Below are 21,619 nucleotides of genomic sequence, written 5' to 3'. Positions count from 1 at the left end.
AGCTTTACCTTTGACACTTCTACAAAGGGCTGTTTTTAAAAAGCAAGTGTTTTTAAATGTTTTGGAGCCAACCAATCCCTTTAAGAGTTTGGGGGAAGAAGCTCCAGACCCTCTATCTAGAAAGATGCACAGACACACAATTTTGCTTGTAATCAGAAGGTAAATGGACTTCCAAACCCAAGATTATGAAACCCTGCCTCTGAGAGAGGCTTGACTGGAAGGGTAGTAACAATAAAATATTTCTACTAGCCAACACGTGCTGGGCGTTTACTACGTGCCCCAACCATCTATTTATACCTGAGATCTTCCTGACATACCTGCCAGGCAGCTAGTAGTCTCCTCACTCTACAGATGAGGAAACTGGAGCGTGGGGACGTTGGGTGACGCTCCCTCCCGGTAGGGGCAGGTGCGGTATCCAAACCCAGTGGTCGTCCAGAGCCCACACTCGAAAGCCCTCATCCTTTTCCTCAGCTGGAGTGGACTCCAGGGCAGGGGCCCAGGCTGACTTCTCTCTGTGTCCTTACAACTAGGCTTAATCATTGCCGGTCAGCCAGGTTAAGAAAAATAAGAACTTACACTTCTTCTCTGTCAAGGTGTTATGCCTTTTTAAATCTTTGATTTGTTTTTCTTCTATGCTTACCTTTTGGTGTCCTTTGCCCATTTTACAACGATTTCGACTATTTTACAACTATTTTTAGTGTTTCTTATGATGGAGAATCTTTCCTTTCCTTTTTTTAAAAGGCAAATCTAGCACTTCTTTCCTTGAAGGCTTTTTAGGTATGACATGCTTTCTAGAATCATGGAGTAAGTGCAAAATAGTGTAGATGTATTTAGTATTTTCTGCTGTTACTAAAAAAAAAGCCTCCATACATCTCCCACATCCTGCACTTCACATGACACTGAGGACTTCCCATCAAGAATGTTTCCAGACAGTTATCTCTCAGACACCCCTGCAGAGCTCTAGAAGATCTCCGGCATTCAAACATGTTCCCTTTTCTTATTAAAGGCACTAGTGGCAAAGGTCAGAAAATTAAATGATGGATGAAAATTAGTCAGAAAAATACTTGGCATTGAAAAGTTGGCAGCAGTGAAATGATAAAGCAGCAGAAAACGGCAGCAGTGAGATTATGATGCCGCTCCATTAAAACGGCTGAGTCAAAACATCCTCCTCTGATGAGAAATCTACACCTGTTACCTATACACAGTGTAATTGTTGCGGGGTCAGCCGAGGTGTCAGACTGACTCAGGAATCTGTGCAAGCGTTTATGTGCTGGGGACAGGACCCCAAACTTGGAGTCAGGAGCCCTTAGCTCAAAGCTTGGTGGCCGCATCTCCTCACAGTGTGACTTTGGGCAGGTCCTTACTGAGCCTCCATCTCTTCTGTAAACAGACGGGAAAGAACCCTACCTGTTCTGAGGGTCTCCCGAACACAGCACCCCTCACGAGGCCGACCAGGGCAGGTGCCAGAGAGGGTTCTTTTTTTCTTTCCTTTGATAGATGAAAGCTGGTAGTTTTGAAGCTGTCCACTCCCCGCCATCCCCTAGCCCCAAACAAGTGACTGTATTTGCTTTCGGATTTCCAAGACTAAGTATAAGATTATTTACTGATGGATGTTTTCCATAAAGGCATATTGTGAAAGTCAGAACTTCAGTGGAGAGGGCCACAAAGACTAATGGGAATGAAGAATGGAAACCTTTTTTTTTTGTCAATGAAGCTGCATCTTCAGTGTGCGGTGGGCAGGGCTCTCCTTGGAGCAGCGCGGAGTACCCGGCAGTGTTTCACTTGGCGCTCCTTCTGAAAGGGCAGCCCTGCCCGGAGCACCAGGCCAGCACTAACTCAGCAGCACCAAGGCTGTGAGTGCAGGGAGCGCCCCGACCTCATCTCTGCGAAGAATATATTTACACTGTTGGCGGAGCTGCAGCCAGAACGTTCCACATGAAGGAAAGCGCGGCTGCCATGGCCGAGCCGAGTCTGTGTGGTTCCCTAGAGGAGCAGCACAGGGTGTGGAAGGCACACAGGCCCTGCAGTCAGGAGGCCTCGGGGAGAAGGGACATTGGCAGTGGGAACACAGAGTTTACAGGTCTTGGGCCCCCAGACCCCAATGTCTGGTGAGCGTTGGAGGTGATCGGGTTTGGGGGCCTAAGTCCCCTCCCTGCTCCCTTCCTCCTCACTGGGGTTCCTGACAGAGGGATCCGGCACACAGGGCCCCTCACCTCCCAGGAAGCCAGGAGCCACTTACTGATGGCTGCTCCGGGGCTCAATACCCCCAGTGTAGGGCCTTCCGGTAAAGCCGAGTTGGAGCCTGCAGCCAGCCCAGACCTACGGGTAACTTTCTAGTTCCGGTGTCCTCCCTGGGGGTCTGAGGCAGACCACCTTCAGCCTGACTTGCCCACCCAGGCCCCAGTGGAGAAATGGACTCACCAACTGCATCAATTTTCAGTGCAGTCACTAGGGAAGTGCGGCCCCATGAATATCTGACCAGGCCGATTGGCCGAGGCCAGGAGCTGAGAAGTGGGTAGACATCGGGCCTGTGTGGGCCAGAGTGACGCCTCTTCTCCCTGCTGCGCCTGAGCCATGGGGAGAGGGGCAGAGTCCTTCCCGGCCATCAGCTGGGCTAGACCACGCAGCCGGCCAGCAGCCTGACAGGCCTCTCTACCCCCTAAGCCCAAGTCTCCAGACTTGACCACCTGAGGCCACACAGAGGACCCTGTGGCCTGCGGGAGACGTTCTGGGGTGTTTTAGTCCATACATGGGCACTGCAGAGAGGCTTCTGTGATGTCACCAGGAAGCACTGCTCTTATGTGAGAACCGTGTGCCACTTCCTATTATTCTCATGGATGGTCTGCCTCCAACAAGTCTTTTGGCCCCTCCCTGAACCAGTTTTCTAACAGGAGAAAAGACTAGTTGTGTTGAAATTGGATTTTCTGACCCAAATGAATAATCTGAGCACCAGGGCACATGTCCACTGCTTAGGTGTGAGTCCTGCTTAGGCGTGAGTCCCACCCCGGCCAGCATGAGGACCTGCCAGGCGTCCCGGGTGAGGCAGGAGAGCCGAAACCCAGTGCAGGGGGCAAGGAGCAATCACGTGTGCTGCTCGAGTCTCATGTATCCAGACGGCTGGGGAAATCATATTTTGGTTGTGAACGTGTATATTCTATGTCACTCACCACTTTTCAGTGAACCAGAGCACAAAACAATAACCTAGCACAGGAACAGACGGTACATTCCCAAAGCCATCTCAGTCAAGTTCCTGCAGCGCCCCAGCGGTGACATTCTAAGTATCGTTTCTGGTCCTTCTGGGGAAAGAGTCCAGACGCTCATGCCTGCTGTTCAGGCCCTTTAAGTCCTCGGACAGCGAGCACACTGCCTGGGGCTGACAAGCTTTTCAGGAGTTTATGAAAAGTATTTGAGCCCTAAAAAAAATTTGTTAGCTATAAAATACGAAAAGAAAACTGCAAAGTCAAAATTTGTAAGTATATAATTAAATTTCTACAAAGTGTAACATTTTGTCGAATTCATTAATTGTTAAATTTAGTCTTCATAAAAAATGTTATTACTTTTGAAAACAATTTGTAGGTTACATTTTTCTCACTTCACAAGAATTCCTGAACGTGCCTGATGTTTGCCGAGAAACCAGAGCCAACCATAAATTAATTGTGCTGCACTTGGCCAAGTAATTTCAAACACAAACTTATTAAAAATCCTTTCAAAAATTTTACAGTAAAAGTTATATTAGATGTGCGAGGTGGGTGTATTTCAACGCACTTGGTACATCCTGAGGCATCCCCAAATAAGAGCCCCTTGGGCCCATGAAGAGCTTGAAGGGGTCCTGTTTCTGCCTGTTTGACCTCAGGATAAACAGATATTACAGTATTGCTTCCCAGAGAACACTTTCAAAAGCACCGTGCCCACTCCTAGGTTTCCACCAGTACCCTTGGGCAGGGGGAGAGACAGAGACTTTAAAGCGATTTTAAAAAGAAAAGAGGTCAGACTGGGAGGGGCTCTGGGGGGGCTCCCTGGGTGCAGAGGTGAGCAGTTCCCTAGGGCTCCCTGGACTGGTGGGGTGAAGCCCTGGGCTCCCCGGTTGCAGTGATGGGACTGAGTGGAGCTGTTCTGCGGGCACATCATGGAGGAGCTCATCAGACCCATGACTGTGCCCCGCAGATCGCGGACAGGGGGTCGTTCCTACGGTTCGCCAGCCCGTTCACCCTTCCCAAGAAAGGGAATCAGCTTGTGGGCTCGTTCTGAGAGAACCTGTGTTGGCTTTCATTGATCACCTCTTCCTTTTCCAAATGCTCACACATCACTCTTCAAACTCTTTTCTATAATTTCACTGGGGTTTGACCACATGCCAACTGGTATGCAATTTCTAGTATGTCATCCTTTTTCTCTTTCTGAACACAGGACATTTGCCCAGCACCAGGCCTGATCTCCCTGATCTCTTGATGATAGTGGCAGTGGTTGTGAGAGCACATCTACCTGCCCTCAGCCCTCCTCGTCCCCTCCTCCAGGAAGCCTGCCCCAACCCCAGAAGAGCTACTCAATCCTTCTCAGGGTTCTCATAGTGCCTTACATATCTATCTTCACTGGAATATAGTAAGAGTGATGACAGCCTCGGATCCAGAGCCTTTCACATGCCAGGTGCTTTACACAATTTTATTTCAGCCTCACAAGCCCCTGCGCAGAGCAATCACACGACTGGGAAGCGGAGGACGTGGGGTCAGAACGGGCTCTGCCTCCCACACGCCCCGGTTCTTTCCACTGTCCTGTGCTGTGGCTGTCACACGTATTGGGATTGTGGGGGTCTGTCTCCCCACCAGACCGTGGGCTTCTCCTGGGCCGTGACCGTGGGTTGACCCCCCCAGTCTAGTGCCGAGAGCCACCTGGCGCCTCCCATGCCTTCCTCCGTCTCCCATCTTCTCACCACCGTGAGGTGCGTTCCCCTTGTCATCTTCATCCTGTTCTTTCCAGTTTAAGAATCAATAATAATAAATCCATCGGGAAACAGGGATCACCACAACAAAGGATAATTAGCATCCAGACCAAACCTTGAGTAAGGAAACCTGTTATCTGGGGAAGCCTGGACAGTCTGTAGTAGAAAGCCTGCACGTTAATGCCCGGGGTAGGCCCAGATGATTGGATTTTCTGTTCTTTTTGATGGCACTCTAACACACCACCTAAGATATCTTAATTTCAACATTTGGAAATTTTAAAAAAAACTGTTATATTTGTCACTTAAGCTTAAAACTTTCCTAGTGAAATTTCTCTCTGTATGTATAGTAATTTTAACTTAAATTATTCAAAAAATCCATGAAGGGAACATCACTTATTCATTTGAAGAAATGACATAAGAGCACTCCAGGCCCTGCAGCTCCACTGGCTCAGCTCGAGATGCAGGGTCAGGATCCAACATGCTCTTCGTCCAGAGTCATCTCAGGGGCAGCTGAAGTGCTGCAGAGGTGGAAGGGGCTGTCTCAGTGTTCCCGGGGCAGTCTCTTTGGCCTCCCTCCCTCCTTGCTGCTGACTGAGATCACTGAGAAGTGGGCTGTGTTACTTTTACAACAGTACATGATGCACTGCGCTCGACAAACCTGGCCAGCCTTGTCTTAGACACTGTAGTATGATGCTCACCGAATGCTGCTTTCTTTATCATTTTTTCTGGGGGAGTATCTCAGGGTTATGATACAGTTCACAGCATCAATTCACCACAGCAGTCCATTCATGTGACTCGTGAGCTGGCCACAGAGGCCTGAGCTCCCGGACTTTCTAGATTACGTTCATTTTGCCAAACTGTTGGGCTTTCCAGGCCGCAGGATGCTAGCTCACAAATGGTAACACTAACAAGCTGGTGGTTTATCTCTCGGGGCTGTAAATAGCCTGAGCATTTAGCCAAATGTCCTCCCTGCAAAGTGCCTGAGTAATAGAGGGAGAGCTTGCCATCACACGCCACTCCAAAGTACCCCAGGAGGAGAGACGAGAAAGCAAAGCTAGGAGGAAGATGACCCGACTCGAGCTCCAGTGGCTTTTGTTTATGAAGAAGCTAGCAAAGAATGCTCCTTGAAATATCACTTGATTATGTAGTTTGTAATGAATTTGGAAGTCTTATTTTGTTCAACAATAACATTCTAGAAACATGACAGCATAGCACAGTGAAAACAGCACAGGCTCTGGAGGCAAGAGAGCCAGACTGGGTTTTCCCCACAGGCCCTGTGACCGTAAAGGCCGAGTGCTTGGTGGCTGTAGTCACCCTCACCGTCCTCACAATGCCCTTCTCCAACCCTCCGCCGGGCCTCAGGCGCATGTGGGACCAGCAGTGCCCACCTGGACAGACCATCGCTTGACCTCCAGAAGGAATGGAAGCCATGCGTGATCTATCTCGTTCTCTATTTTAGACCACCGTCTAATGTACATATTCCCTACCTCATAATGGGAAATAAAATATAAGGGGAGAAATCCATCTAGGAAAACAATCTTCTTAAAGTTGCCTGTCCCTCCCTGGCCGTGGACCATCTGTTGTGAGGGATGGGTGGTTTCTGTGTGTTATCTGTGAAGCAGCGTGGTTGACACCTAATGTGGCCCCAACAGCAGATCATAGCTACTGATTTTTATATATTTAGGGTTAACATATTTAAAGAAATCAGAACTTCAGACTTAGCTATACATTAAAATGCTGAGTTGGGCTTCCCTGGTGACGCAGTGGTTGAGAGTCCGCCTGCCGATGCAGGGGACACGGGTTCATGCCCCGGTCCAGGAAGATCCCACATGCCGCGGAGCAGCTGGGCCCATGAGCCATGGCCGCTGAGTCTGCGCGTCCGGAGCCTGTGCTCCGCAATGGGAGAGGCCACAACAGTGAGAGGCCCGTGTACCGCAAAAAAAAAAAAAAAAAAAAAAAAAAAAATTGCTGAGTAGAAGTAATTCCAGACAATTTGTCCAGATTTGATACAAATGAAATATCAGATTTAATGGGAGCTTCAGTTGGGTCCATTTACTGGAAGTCAGGTGCATGTTACGTTTTCTGAGGGAGAGCTCTGTTGTTTTAGAAACTCCGTAGTATGAGGCTAACTTAATTCTATTTTCTTTATCTTATTTTCACAGTAATGATGTCTTTGTTATCAGAACCGTAAGAGTTCTAATAGCAAACCTAACAAATCTACCAGATCTTTTACAGGGAGCTGCCTGGAACCTGGTACATGAAATAGTGATGGAGAGTCAGGTCCCAGGCAGCTGGCACCTGGGGTCAAATCAAGCATTTATAGAGTGATTTTCACACCAGTTGCCCCCTAGCCTTTCCATGGGAATGTATAGTATCCCAGAGTGGCTAAGACACCCTTGGTTTGAGCATTGGCTGAGCCACTTACTTGCTGTGTAATCTTGGCTAAGTTACTTAACCTCTCTGAACCTTAACATCCTGGAAGTTACAAGTCCAGGGACCAGTGTTGGCTCTGTCACTGACAGACTCTGGGACAAGAAGGCTATGCCAGGGGATCCGAGAGGCCTCTGACAAGCTCTAATATTTTATGATTTTATGGTCCCCTCTTTATCCACTGAGAAAACAAACTGAGCTGGTTATGTTTTTCTCAGGAGAGAAAACAGCTAGAAATGTCTACTCCTTTTGGTTTTTAAAGATTCATTTCAGACAAGGCCTCACTGTGGGCAGCTGGTGGTCACACTGCCTTTTCTTCTCTGGTCAGTCCCTAGGATGGCGCCATGGCAGGAGGGCTGGCATGTGCACGGCGGTGCCTGGGCTGCGCTGAAGAGTAGTGTCCTGGGCCTCCCAGAGCCACCTTGAGAGCAGGCTCTAGCCGAGGCTCCATGCTGTCCTCTCCTTGGCCTCTTAGAAAGTGACCCCTGCAGCCTTCCTCTTTAGCAGACCTGATTGACGTGCATGCACAGGGCACACAGGTGGAGGAGGAGGTCGGGGACACGTAAGCTTGAGGAAGAGTGGACAGGAGGAGGGAGGGAGGCAGCCACGGGGCCCCCCAGGGGAGAGGGCCACAGGCGGGGCCATTTGGCCCAGGCCTTATCACAAGCATCACTCTAATGGAAATGCCCTTAGGTCTGGCCAGACCTGAGAGAGACGCCAGGGAAGCCGGGAGCTGCCTGGGCCTCCGTCACTCAGGCTCTCAGAGACCCGGGCCTGGGCCTGGGGCCAGCCTGTTACTGTCTGGCTGGGAACAAGCTGGTGAGCGCAGCTTCAGATAAGGGGCCATGGCTCCCTCAGTCCCCTGGGGAAGGGCATGCTGCGGGCTGAGCAGCCCTGACAATGAGGAAAAGAGTAGGTGGCTCTGAGGTTGCAGAATGAAAGATTTAGGAGCTGCCAAGGCTTGAGTGCAGAGGTGTTTAATTGCAGAAGTGTCTCTGGCTGAGTGATGTCCCCAGAGCAAAGAATCTGTTGGGCCAGAGCACAGAGGAAGGTTTTGTCTTCCAAGACCAGAACCTGCCCCCTAAGTTCTCAGAACAGGCCTGATAAGAGCTCTCTGCCGATTGGCTGAGAGAGACCATCTGCCTTTTCCTCCTGTCCTGGTCCAACACCAGGAAAGGGCAGGGCCTCCCAGCCTCTCTCCAGGCTCTGCCCGCCCCTTCAGCTTCTGCAGCCAGGTGCTCAGTCTCGGCAGGGAATGCCTCGTGTGGGAGTGCAGTGGTCAGATGAGTCACAAGGAATCAGTTACAATCAGTACCAACATTTGGGAAGGCTTTGCTTAAAAAAAAAAAAGGTAAATTATAGTGCATTCAGATTACCTCCATAATAAAATCACTGCCATTCCCTCCATGCAGGTGTGCTTCCTTAAGTGGGAGAGAAAGGGGTTGGTTGCACGCAGGAGCCTTGGAATGCACACAGTCCAGGCTGAATTATGCACGTGAAGAAGCAGGAGAACCAAACTACTTGAGGTGCCAGGATTAGGGCCATGCCCCTGGGTCTTTGCACGGATGCATCTCCACTGGGGACCCCCTAGTAACTCGATCACCCAACTCCCAAGTCCACCTGGTAAACTCTTACAGATCCTTCACTCTGACGTCCCCACCTCCGTCCAACTTGTCCCTTCTACTGCAGGCAGACTCAGTCATGCCACCTTAATAGATGTAGTGCCTGTAGGCGGGCACTTAGCACCCCGTGGTGTTACCATAGTGACTGCACAGCCCATGATTTTCACTGCATTCCTGATTTCAGGTACTTTGTTATGTTGGTCCCATAAATTCTCACAGCATTCTGGAAATTTTGGCTTTGACAGGTGCTCTCTCTCAGAGAAATCCTTTGTCAGACCTGATGTGCTGATTTTAGGGTCTAGAACTGGTGGGCACTGGATAGGTCCCAATGCATTCATGAATCTGCCGTCTCCCCCAGACTAAGTTCCTGGAGGTTAGGACTGTCGTTTTCACAAGCCCCCAAGTCCAGCACTGTGACTGGCAAAGAGTAGGGGCTCAGCTATTGTTGGCTGCCCCACATGATGTATATCCCATGCCTGATTGCATTGAGTTTCCACGGCAACCCTGTGATGGTATGACTTCTCCCCATTTTATAGAGGAGAAAATTAAGGCTCAGAAGAGCTAAATAACTTTCTTATGAGTGAACAGCTAATAAGAGGTAGAGCCTGGGTGCAAACTTAGGTCTTTATTCCTACACTATGTATCCACCAGCTTAGTTCAAGCTCAGGAATGTCCTGGAATTGTTGAGTCAGAAACCAGAGATGCTTAAGCGAGAGGAGGTCTGTTGCCTAACTATTGAGGTCAGCCTGCCTCATGTCAGAATTATATCATTCAGCTGAGCCTTCATTTGGTGCCATGGGCATGTTTTACCCTCTGGGTGCTCTGGCAGGATGTATTAACACACTCTGCCCTCTCTTTTGGAACTCCCGGTTTAAAATAGACACGTGTACAGATGAACCAGTCATCAGCTGTAGAATGCCAGAGCTAAAAATGGTCTGTTTTTTAAATTTCAATCTCCTGTTTCAAGATGAAGAGACCAAGACCAAAGGAAACTCATAGCTACCATGTATTGAAACTTACCATGGGCCAGAACTGTGCTAACCACATGTTGTGCAGTATTTCATTTAATCCTTAGGTAGGCACTATTTTAATCCATCCTCTGTTGATAGGTGGGGAAACTGAGGCTCTGAGGGGGCAAAGTGACTTGCCTAATGTCCCAGAGCTAATCAGTGGGGGAATCGGAATTGGAACCCAGGTCAGTCTGCTCCAGAGCACAAGTCCTCAACCTGCACACCCAGTAGAGGGCTTGGCTGCAAGGAAAGATGCTCTGCCCTGCACCTGGCTACCCCCACGGACCTGCACACAGTGCTGCCCTTGTCTTTTGCGTGGGCCACCCTCGTGCACTCAGGTTCAGCCTTCTCTGGAGTTAGCAAGAAACTGCTCTTCCCAGTGTACTGGTGGTTATTTTCAGAAGTGTGAAATAAATGTAAAACAGGATAGTTTCAGTAAAAATATCTCCCTGTTTATATAACGGAGTGGTACAAATATCACTGACTTGAAGCAGATACGTGGTTACTTTTCTGCAAAGACGAACGTAGTCCTCATATGACAGCCCATTTGTAAGGCACATGAGGTCCTGGATGAATGAGATACTGAGCTTCAGGGGGCTGGGCTTGTGCTCCCCCCGGAGTGAGGATTCCCAGAGTCCTCGAGCACAGAGGAGTCAGCCCCAGCTTTAAAGTGAAAAGGCCTGAATTCAGACCCAGCCTGAGGATCCTAAGCCTGTGAGCAAGTCCCTCATCCTCTCAGTTAACCTTCTATAAGGAGCTGCAGGGGCTAATGATGTAATAATATACATGAAAGCGCCCGGCGCCAGTATCTGGGTCAAGCTTCAAAACCTACCAGCAGCCCCATTCCTCCCCCATGATGATATTTTGAGAATTACCATATTTATTTAAGATGAAACATGTATTTAAGAGTGTATGGAATCATCACTGAAAATTCTAGATGCAGCAGACGCTAGGAAATGTGTGGGCTTTAGAAAGTACTCCTTCCTCCCCCACAGCCCCTCCCTACAATGTGTTCATCATACTTCTGCTGTGATAACACTTTCTTTTCCTCTGGTCTGTTGTTTCTTCCGTGCGTATTTACCAAATGCCAGTTCTGTGCCAGGCACAGTATGAGAGCTTGCAGGAGAGACATCCTACCTGCCTACACAGAGCACCTCTCACAGAGCCCAGAAGACTCAGGCCTGGGTTTTTTCCTATCAGAAGCCAGAAAACACTTGTTGTCTTCTGAGATCCCCCTGTTTCCTGGTTCTACCTTGGAGCATCCATCTGAGGAATGTGGTCCCCCTCTCACCCCACCGGCTCTTGCGGCTTGGCCCAAGGGACCGCTGGGGGATTGATGGCGCAAGCCTTTGGCCTGGCTTCAACTTGCCGCGGCTCTTCCCCCACTTGTGGTCACAGCCAAGGGAAGCCTGGCGCCCGGCTCTGAGGCCCAGATGTTGCAGGTTCCCGGAAGGACTTACCCGATGGCTTGTCTGTGGAGGATGGGAGGCTGGTGAGGGTGGGCATGGTGGGCAGAGGGGGTGGCAGCACCTTCAGGTTCTGGTCGCTCTGGATCTCGTTGGTGGAGATCTGGTTGATGATGCGGTTGTAGGGGGGTGGCTGGTAGACGCGGGGCGGGGCGGCGGGGGGCGGCTGGGGCACGGGCCGGGCGGCGGGCACCCGCTGGCAGTGCTCCTCCAGCTGCGCAATGATCTCTGACTGGTTGTGGGCCAGCGTGGCCAGGTGCTGGTACTTGTGCTCCAGGTCCTTGTACTTGCTGGCCAGCTGCAGCATGTCAGCCGTCTGGTTGAGGATCCTGTTCTCCAGCTGGGAGAGCTCGAGCGCATTGTCCCGCTTGCGGATGATCTCATGCAGGAGCTGCATGTAGAGCTGCGTGACCCGCGAGTTCATGTTGCGGCTTTCCTTGCGCAGCAGCTTCACCTCGCTCACGATGCCGCCGTCCACCTCCACCAGCTGCTGCAGCGTCTCGATCTGCCGCTTCTGCTTGAGCAGCTCGTTGTTGAGCAGCTCCAGCTCCTGCTTGTGCACCCGGTTCTCCAGGAGCACCTCGGGCTCCTTGGAGTTGACGCAGATGGCGCCCGTGACCCGCTGCTGGGGAACGATGAAGGTGTAGGTGCACTTGTCCGAGGACTCGCCGGCCCGCTTGTACCTGTTCAGGTAGATGAACTCGCTGGGCGAGCCCTCCTCTGTGCCCTCAAAGCCCTCCTTCTGGCCCACAGCCGCTCCCAGGGCGGCCAGCAGTCCCAGCCACCAGCACGTCACGCACAGCGGCCTCATGGTCCTTGCAAAGTGGGGGTTCTTCTTTGAGAGCAGAGACTATGAAACCCTGGAAGTAAACAAAAGGGGAGACTCAGTGAGGGTTCTGTCACTGCCAGCGGCCTGTGCCATAAATGAGCTCAACCTTCTTATCAGGCAGATGTTTCCAAAAACGCAGCTTCAGGAGGCAGCCCTTCCGGGAGCCACAGAAAGAGACAGGCGGGCCCGGCAGAGGCAGGAAGGAAACAGGAGGGGACCGAGCATCTGAAGGCAGCAGGCCAAAGCTCCGCCACACCTGGAGCCTGAGAACCACACGAGGGCAGCTTGAAGCTGGGAGGGGAGGCAGAGGAAGGGTTGTCCCATCTCCCTCCTCCTCTGCCTCACGCTCCTCAGACCGTTTAGCCTCCCCCTGGACGTGCCCTTTGTAACACCCATCACAGTGGAGATGAATCTGAGTTCTGTGTGATCTCTTCATGGATCTATGCTCCATAAAGGCCGGCGCTGTGTCTGTTTCCATCCTGTATCCCCAGGATGCTGCATTAAGCAAGCTTTCTGCAATATTTGTTAAATGAATGATTTGCTAGACATAGTATGGATGTGTTCAGTTTGTAATGAACAGTGTCAGTGAAAGGATGTGTCTAGTCACGTGGCTTTGGTCTGTGTTAGCCAAGCTCCAGAGCCCAAACAGGAGCAAACAACTCTTCTAAATCCAGATACTTCCAGCAGCCAGTAACTGCACGGTCCCCATCACTGCCACACGATTAAGCCAGGTGGGAGCAGAAAACAGACATGTGTCTCCAGATTTGTTTCAGTTCTATTCTTAGACCACTTGTTCCTTCCCCAGATATCCATTGAACATCTGTGGTATGCCAGACGGTGTGCTGGCTGCTGGAGATGCCGCTGCAAACAGGACAGAGCCAGCCCCTGCCCTCACGGGGCTTACCCATCATTACACAGCCCCTAAGTGCCGTGAGGCAAAAGTAGTGTATGCAGTGGAAGGGTAGAACAGGGAACTGACCTAACCAGAGGGGTCAGGAAAGCTTCTCTGAGAAAGTGACCTTTACGCTGACCCTGGAGTGTTGAGTAGGAGTGAGCCAGGCCAAGAGGGAGGGGACAGGCGTGCATAGATCGCTCCTCTCGCCTACTCAAGGACATGGCTCCAGCAGCTCTCCCCCAGCTCTCCGGCATGATCACATTTTTCCTACAGTCATGCTGTTATTCCTTTCAACTTAAAGAAAATCCTCTCTTGACCTCACATCCCTTCTCCAGCTACTGTTCCATTTCTGTGCTCCCCTTTTTAGCAAAACCCTCTGAAGAGTTGCCCACACTCACTGTTTCCAGAAAGTCCCTCTCCTCCTGTTCTCTCTCGAGCCCGTTCCCATCAGGCCTGGCCCCGTCCCCTCTGTCCCAAGTGTCCTAGACAGGATCGCCAGGGGCCTCACTTGCCAGACCAAATGGCCAGTTCCTGGTCCTCCCTGATACTTTGCCTCTCAGCACCCGGGGGACATGGCAGATCACTCCCTCCTTGGACTTCCTTCCCCAAACACCACCCTTTCTTCCTGTCTCACTGGCAACTCCTCAGTCTCCTTTGCTGGTTCATCCCCAACCCTGTCCTGGGTGGGGAGGGGGTGGGCGGAGCTCAGTCCTCAGATGTCTTCTGTACCTTGGTGATCTCATCCAGTCTAGCCTGGGCCTCACCCTGAGTCCAGACTCATATATCCAACTGCCCCTTTGACATTTCTGCTCAACTACTACTGCTGCTACCGCTACCGCACATCTCAACCGTAACTCATCCGGAAGTGAACTCCTGGGGTTCCCCACATCTCCACCCCAGCCTGTTCATCCCAGTTTTTCCTGCGTTAGCAAATGGCAACTCTGTTCTTCTGATTGCTCAGGCCAACAAACTTGAAGTCATCCTTGACTCCTTTCTTCCTGTCATACCCCACATCTAATTTACCACCAAATTATAATAGCAATATCCTGGGTCTGTTCCCAGGATCCTACTGCTTCTCCCCACCTCCCCTGGTACAGCCCACCTTCACCTCTCACCTGGACCTGACTGGTCTCCCTGCTCCTGCGCTTACCCATTACAGCATCTCCTCAGCCCAGCAGCCAGAGTGAACCTTGTAAAAAAGTCAAATCAGGTCACTCTTCTACTCAAAATCCTCTGGTGGCTCCTCGTCTTGGAGAAGAAGCTAACGGGTCTCTAAGGCCCCCCGCTCTGGCCCCACTCCCTCCCTGACCTCATCTCACACTTGCTCCAGCCATGCTGGCTTCCCGGGCGTTCCTCAAGCGCACCGATGGCGTGGGGCCTTTGCACTTGACCTGGCCTAGAACACTCTCGGCCCCTTCTGCGATGCACAGCACCCCCCCACCGCCGCTTTCAGGTCTTTGCTGAAATATCACCTTCCCAGTGAGGCCTTCCCTGCTTACTTAAAATTGTGACCTCGCCACCCTCCCCCTCCAGAGTCCTTGTCACCATCAGGCATGTAGTGTCTCCCTTCCAACCCCCGAGAGTGGAAGCTCTGTGATGGCAGGGGGCTTGTCTGTTTTGGTCACTCCTCACCTGTGGTGCCTAGCACAGGGCCTGGACTACATAGGAGCTCAGTGAATATTTGTGGACTGAATGAAAAGACACAGCCACCAACAGTTGCCGTGAAGTGGGGGGTGCTAGGAAAAGGGGTGTAGCAGGCGGGGCCGGGGAGGCCCGGCAAGTGACTGCCTGAGGGCGTGGGCGTGTATTACATTTATTACTACCGTCCCTAACATCCACTTAGTGAGTGCCCACTGTGTACCTGACCCTGCACTCAACATTTTGCAAGGGTTTTCTACTTTATTGAATTCTCACAGTGGCTTCTTGGTAGATACTGTTGTTATTTCCATTTTAGTTTTTTGTTGTTGTTATTTGTTTTTTCTTTGTTTGGCCACCACGCGCAGCATGCGGGATGTTAGTTCCCCGACCAGGGATCGAACCCGCATCCCCTGCAGTGGAAGCACAGAGTCTTAACCAGTGGACTGCCAGGGAGGTCCCTCCATTTTGCAGATGAGGAAACTGAGACTCAGCGAGGCTAAGTGACTTGCCTAAAATCACACAGCTAGAAGGTGGCAGAACCAGGACTCAGCCCTGGCCTGATGTACTCAAACCTTCAAACTCTTAATAACTACACAGAAATGTTCTTAATCTGGTTTCTAGTAATAAAGTACTAGCATCATGACTTTCTGTTTTCACATTAATTTACCCTAAAATAACAACCATGACACAGAACCTGAAGGTTTTGTCTTCCCCAGACCCCTCTGGGGGCTTCTCTGGTGGGCAGCCTGGACAGCAGGAAGTTACAAAACAGACCCGGTGCTCTCCAGGGCCACGCTGAGCTGCTTTCCACTTGAATGAGGAAGCCCCAGCTTGGTTCCGAAGGCGAGCTCAGGCCTTTCAGGCCAGGCAGAGAAAGGTGTTTGGAGCCTCTGGTGTGGGTTGGACTCTGAGGTTAGGGCTGCAGTGACGTTAGTGTAAACCTCGCTGAGTCTGTGAGCGTTTGCCTAGCTTCCAGCGCACTTTTAGCTGCTCCAGTGCCGGCGGCCACACCCAACCCACACCAATGGGAAGGAGCCGCCCTCCTGGCCTGGGCGGGCCTGCCGTCGCTGCCTTCCCACAGGCCGCTCACCTGCCTCTCCACGCTGCTGTGATGCTGATTGCGGATGCCGGCGAGGGCTCCACCTTGGCTAAGTAACTGCCCCAGGACCAGGAAGGCAACTTGGCTTCAGGCCTCGAGACCTGGCCTGGTGGCACTGTTTACCACTGAGTTCTGTCCCCTCCAAGTGTGGGCTCTCACGGCTTCCCAGGCAAAGTTCTGTGCCCTTGGGCTTGAGATCCTGAAGGTGGAGCCTCTTCTGTGAAGTGGGGTGATCCAGCCCACCTTGCACAGTAGCTAAGGACTGTGGCAGTGCTTCCAAAACCAGAGCGGGGGGTGGCATGATAGCAGCATGAGCGCGCCAGCAAAGCCGACTGGCGGCGAGGAGTGCTGACCACACTCCGGTGGTGTGTCCAGCACGTGTACCATCTCCTTGATCCTACCATCCCCCCCGAGGAGATACCAGGACTAACTGTCCCATTTGACAGCCAAGGACCTTGTTCCATGTCACAGAGCTAGGCCTGCCCAGGAGTTCTGTCTAGCCTCACCTCCCACCCTGAAGGAGTCCGCTGGTTGGACTGGTCCTGGCTGTCATGGGGTCCCTAGCATCTCACACAGCGCTGGGCACAGAGTGGGGAGGCACCAGACGTGCAAATGCAGTCAGAAACTGTGCAGTCTTTAAAGAGCATTTCTTGTAGCTGTTCAATTAAAAAGAGAATGAAACTTGACGGTTAACACTCGTACAGCTTTTTAGGTTCACGAGGCCCTATACATACACATTATCTATATAATCACCACGACCTTCAGAGCCGGTTAGTAGTATTATGCCCATCTTGAGGGTGAGGAAACTGAAGCTCAAGAGGGTGTCAGGTAACTTGCTCAAGGTTGCATTGCGCTGGTGGGACCAGTCATGAAGCCGCACGATTTTGGGTCTTACTGTCACATTTCTCCGGGGTCTGGGCTTGGCGGGAGTGACTTGGAGCCATTCAGGTTACAAGAAGGAAGGGAAGGAACAGTGCACTGTGCTAGGTGCCTGACATACACTGTCCCAGGGAGTCCAGCAAGGTTGGTGTTCCCCCCAGTTTATAAGTGGGGGCACCAAAACCCAGACAGGCTAAGTGACTTGCCCAGGAGCACATGGCAGACAAGAGCCAGAGCCGACTCAGCCTAGAGCTGGGGTCAGCCTGACACCAAGGGCTGTGCTGTTTGTGCTGCCCTTGGCCTTGGAGTAATTTATTTTCCTTAAAGCTTCCAACCCCCTCCTCAGTTTTTTGCAAGTTTGGCAGTTCTTAATGGCCAGTAATGAGTTTGTTTACTTTTGCTCTCTCGATATTTATTCAACTAATTGCATCCCAAGAGAAATAACTCCCCAGCATTCCAGCCATCTTAGGCCTGGGGAAGAACTCAACTCCAATCAAAGAGATGCTCCTCAGTTTCTTCCTATGACCAACAAAGAAAAGCAAATCCAACTGTTTTCCTTGGCTTCAAAGTGAAAATAAAAATGATTCTTGAAATTGCTTTTCCACATTGTATTGTGAGGAGTTTCCATTATGCACGTGTTTCCCTCCCCACCACTGGGGCTGGTGCGACTGAGCCACATGACGGGCTCTGCACGCTGGGAGGCCACCTCCCCAGGGTCTGGGTCCCACCCAGCCTCCGGTGGGCAGCTTTAGGTGTCCCTGTTTGGCCTGCTGTGGTGGGACCCCACACCGCGTGTCCATGTCCCTCTCAGCACTGCAGCCCCGCAGCCCAGGTGAGGGGCCACTTTGTGGGAAGAATCATTTTCATAAGACAGAGCTGTGTGTCCTGCCCTGTAGCAGAAGCTGCTTTCCTGGGGTCATCTTGTGAGTTCTCACCCCAAAGGGTAGGAATAAGGAAATTTCAAATACTGAAAAAAATAGTAACTACAACCAATTATCACCATGATCCAAGCACCTTATAAACATTATCTCACTTCATCCTCCCAACAGCCCTGGGAGGGAAGCCATTATTTCAGGGTTGCCGTGCATGGTGGCCCAGGTTGTGCACTGTGCAACCCTAGGGAGCACAAGTCACATTCATAGTCTTTGTAGTTTTGTATATTTAAATCACAGCAATATTCTAATTCTCACAAAGACGCTTTTAAGGCTAACGGCAGAGCTGACAGTTGTCCCCATTGCAGGTGAACAAACTATTGAGATTCAAAGTCCATGAGTCATTTTGCCCAAAGTTACCAGCTTAACTAAGTAGCAGTTGGTAACAGAACCCCAAGATATATACCATGCTGCATGTATGGAAGTGACAGGAAAACTCAAAGGAGATTGTTCTCTGACAACTGCCCCCACTCCAAAGCAGAGGGAGAACAGGAGAGCTCTTGTGACCCCCGGGACTGCTGGCCCTGAATTAAATCCAGCTCCCAGGATGATGTTTCATCACTAGTCCACGTTGTAGTCCTGTCTGGGGGCTCACAGAACCCATCCCTCCCTCCCCAGCCAGCCCTGCCCCATCATTCTGTGATCACAGATGAAAGCCAGGTATGAGTCCAGGTCAGAGGCACTGCAGGAGGCCTGAGGAGTGGGCCCCTTTCAAGGCAGCAGGGGAATCTGGAACTGCCACCTGGCCCCAGTGTGCCCGGCGGGCCCCTGACAGGAAGCTAGGAACTTGAGCTGCACTTGAGTGAGTTTGATGGAACCGAGCGTGAATCGTGATGTTAAACCAACATCAGGACAGAAAGAAAAAAATCAAAACTTTGAAGTTCACAAACAGTTTTTCCTGCCAAAGCTGGTTGAGATGTATGATGTGCAGTTAGGTAGTACCAAACCAACTGGTAATCCAGGATGAGGGAGGGATCCAGATAAAGGAAAATTCCAGAAGAAATGGCCCTAGAGGGCCCAGCTGACCACATGACCAATAGGATAGATAATAACAGCTATCATTTGTTTGTTGTGAACTTACTGTGTTCTCAGCCATGCTCTATCTCATTGGCGCTTACAACCCTATGCATAGGGGACCATGCATGCTGGTTGGCCCCAGTTAAGACCCGTTATCATATTAATTATTGACAGCACCCTGTTTTATTCTCAAAAGTGTCCTGATTAGGTAACAAACTATTTGGTCTCCTTACCTAGGAGAAAGGTATTATTATCTGTATTTGAGTGGAGGAAACCCAGGTCCAGAAAGGTTAGGTCACTTGCCTAAGGTCCCTTGGAGTAAATATCGGGACTGGGATTCAGCTGTTGACTGCAAGGTCCATGTCCTCACCTCCATCAAGAGTGTCTCTCCAAGCAGTATGAGTAAAAGGTGCGCCTGTCTGTTTGCTTAATGGCCAAAATGCAGATTACTTCTTAGTCACTCTTGACTGACAAAGTAGAAATAGCTTTCAGGTCAGCACAAGGGTGAGTCTTGTTGGATGTTAGAAACAGTTCTTGATTATCCAAGTGGTGAGACCCCAAAATGGGCATCTAGGATGAGCAGTGGTGTCCTCACCTTAGAAACCCTGGAGAAGGAACTGTGCATCACTTGTCCTGGTGATTCACCGCCAGCCTGGAGGCCAGGGAGGGAATAGCCACATCTCCAACTGCCATCCCTTCCCAGCCTAGGATTCTGTGAATCATCCCCACCAGAAGTCAGTGTGGGTACCCAGGGAGTCTGGAGCTGATTCCCAGACCCTGCCAGTTCAACTCTAATAAGACCTCCGAATGAGCCGTTTGTCCAACCAGCCAGCCTTCCATCCACTTAGCCTTCCCAGCCAGCCCGCCATTGTGTATCGCTGCGTCCTGGGTCCAGCCCTGTTGTGGGTTCTGGGAACACAGGTGTGAGCCAGAGAAGCAGGCAGGTAGGATCAGATGGATTTGCCTGGAAGAGTGGCAGTGGAGGGTCGAATCTGCCTGATGCTCCTGCCACTGGTGTGTTGCTGGCTCCAGGGCAGGGCTGAGTTCATGGAGGAGGCGGGTTGTGGTCATACTGTGAGCTCATGGGGCAAGAGGGGATGTGGTTAGGCTGCGGGAGCTGGTTGCCTTTGCCAGGGGGACAAGGATGCTGCTGTTCCTTTTCCACGGTACATTATTTGGGAACCATTTTGAGGTGGTCCCAAAGCCTGCGCACTGAGCCCTCTGTGCCAGGAGCCTCAGCCAACAGAGCAGAGGCAGGAGAGTCTGCAGAAGCCATTTCAGAGCCCGGCTCCTGCGTCGGCTGCTGCATTTCCGGCAGTGCCTCGTGTGCTCTGGAGCCCTGGAACTGGGGGAGCCTCAGACGGGAGAGAACAGCTAGGGACTGGGTGGACAGCACTGTCCTAGGGCAGCTTCCTGGGAAATCCGGACCTTGCCTGGAGCTGCTCTTCTGAGCCAGGCTGAGTGGTTGGCACCATGGCCACCTCGGCCTGTTGGCAGGGCCTGTCCCCTGAGCACTGGGACAAGCACTTTGTGCCTACCTCACTGATCCCAGCAATTCTGTAAGGCAGGGGCTATGATTATCCCCATTTCACAGATGAAGAAACAGAGGTAAGGATGAAGTCTTGCCCAGGCCTCAGAGCTACCAAGTGGTGGATCTGGGCTTGGAACCAGGTTTGTGGACTCCATAGCCAGCTTTCTTACCCACACAGTCCTTCCTGGCCTCCCTGCCCTCAGCCGCTCTCTCCCCTGCACTCTGCACTGCTTGCAGCTCCAGGCCTATCTCTCTAAAACACACATCTGGTCTTGTCAGTGTCCTGCTGAAAGACAGAGGCTGTGTTGTCATGCCTCCCTGCGTCTGCACGTGCTGTTCTTTTTTTCTTTAAGAGTCTTTTTTTTTTTTTTTTTTTTTTTTTTGTGGTACGCAGGCCTCTCACTGTTGTGGCCTCTCCCGTTGCGGGGCACAGGCTCCGGACGCGCAGGCTCAGCGGCCATGGCTCACGGGCCCAGCCGCTCCGCAGCATGTGGGATCCTCCTGGGCCAGGGCCCGAACCCGTGTCCCCTGCATCAGCAGGCGGACTCTCAACCACTGCGCCACCAGGGAAGCCCCTGCACGTGCTGTTCTTTTTGCCTCGGCACCTTCCCTGTGTCCTGCCTGATGCATGCCTACCTTCCTTGCTAAGTTGACCTTCTCAGTGAAGCTGGCCGTTCACAGGGAGGGCCCCCTCCCTCCTCCAGCTCCTAGAAGCAGCTGGGGCTGCTTCCATTACAGCCCCCAAGATACAGCATGTCTGGTTCTCTACCCCAGACTGCAAGCTTCTTAAAAGCGGGGTCAGGGTGGTTTCCCCTCTGAATACCCAATAACCAGGATGGCACCTGGGTTACTAAATAGGAATTCAAGGACTTCATTCATTGAACATATTTCCTGAGCATTTCCTCTGTGCCAGCCACTGTGCTGGGGGCTGGAGATAGAGCAGGAGCAAGGTAGGTGCCTGCCCTCCGGGGGCCACAGTGTCTGGGTCTGAGGCTCCCTCCCTCCCTCCTTCCTTCCCTGCTTCGTTCATTCATTCAGATCCCTTCTCTCCCTGTCCCTAGTGGGTATTGGAGGTCCAGCAGTGACTGAGAGATCCCACCTTTCCCTCATGGGGGCTGGGGTGCGTCCATCTTGGGCAGGACTTTGGTCGTTCCCGGAGCTGGGCGGGTCCTCAGGCAGCTCTCAGAGATAAGAACAGAGTTCATTCTGGGCTTTTCTGAGGTGGTCTTGGGCATGCCTTTCTGGAGGACTAGGCAGCAGCGGGAGGCTGAGGCTCTGGGGCTGCAGGCCCCAAGACAGGCTGGTTTCACCAGAGACTCAACCTAACACAATAGCTTG

At 51.6% G+C, this 21,619-nt stretch overlaps 2 protein-coding genes across 9 annotated transcripts in view; one reads left to right on the top strand and one right to left on the bottom strand.

Annotated features, from left to right (window-relative positions):
- Window positions 1-21,619, top strand: part of RALGPS1 (Ral GEF with PH domain and SH3 binding motif 1) — a 288,495-nt gene that overhangs the window by 167,400 nt on the left and 99,476 nt on the right. The gene's annotated exons all lie outside the window — the stretch shown is intronic.
- The window catches only part of ANGPTL2 (angiopoietin like 2), a 34,845-nt gene that overhangs the window by 8,889 nt on the left and 4,337 nt on the right, over window positions 1-21,619 (bottom strand). The window contains exon 2 of the mRNA XM_060100940.1: window positions 11,456-12,321. Coding sequence (XP_059956923.1) covers window positions 11,456-12,272 — 817 coding nt within the window. The 5' untranslated portion in view covers window positions 12,273-12,321. The remainder of the gene's footprint in view (window positions 1-11,455; window positions 12,322-21,619) is intronic.

The sequence above is a fragment of the Mesoplodon densirostris genome, chromosome 6 (assembly GCF_025265405.1).
Source record: "Mesoplodon densirostris isolate mMesDen1 chromosome 6, mMesDen1 primary haplotype, whole genome shotgun sequence".
NCBI classification, from domain to species: Eukaryota; Metazoa; Chordata; class Mammalia; order Artiodactyla; family Ziphiidae; genus Mesoplodon; species Mesoplodon densirostris.
The sequence above is the reverse complement of the archived record's forward strand: the minus strand, read 5'-3'. Positions and strand labels throughout refer to the sequence as shown.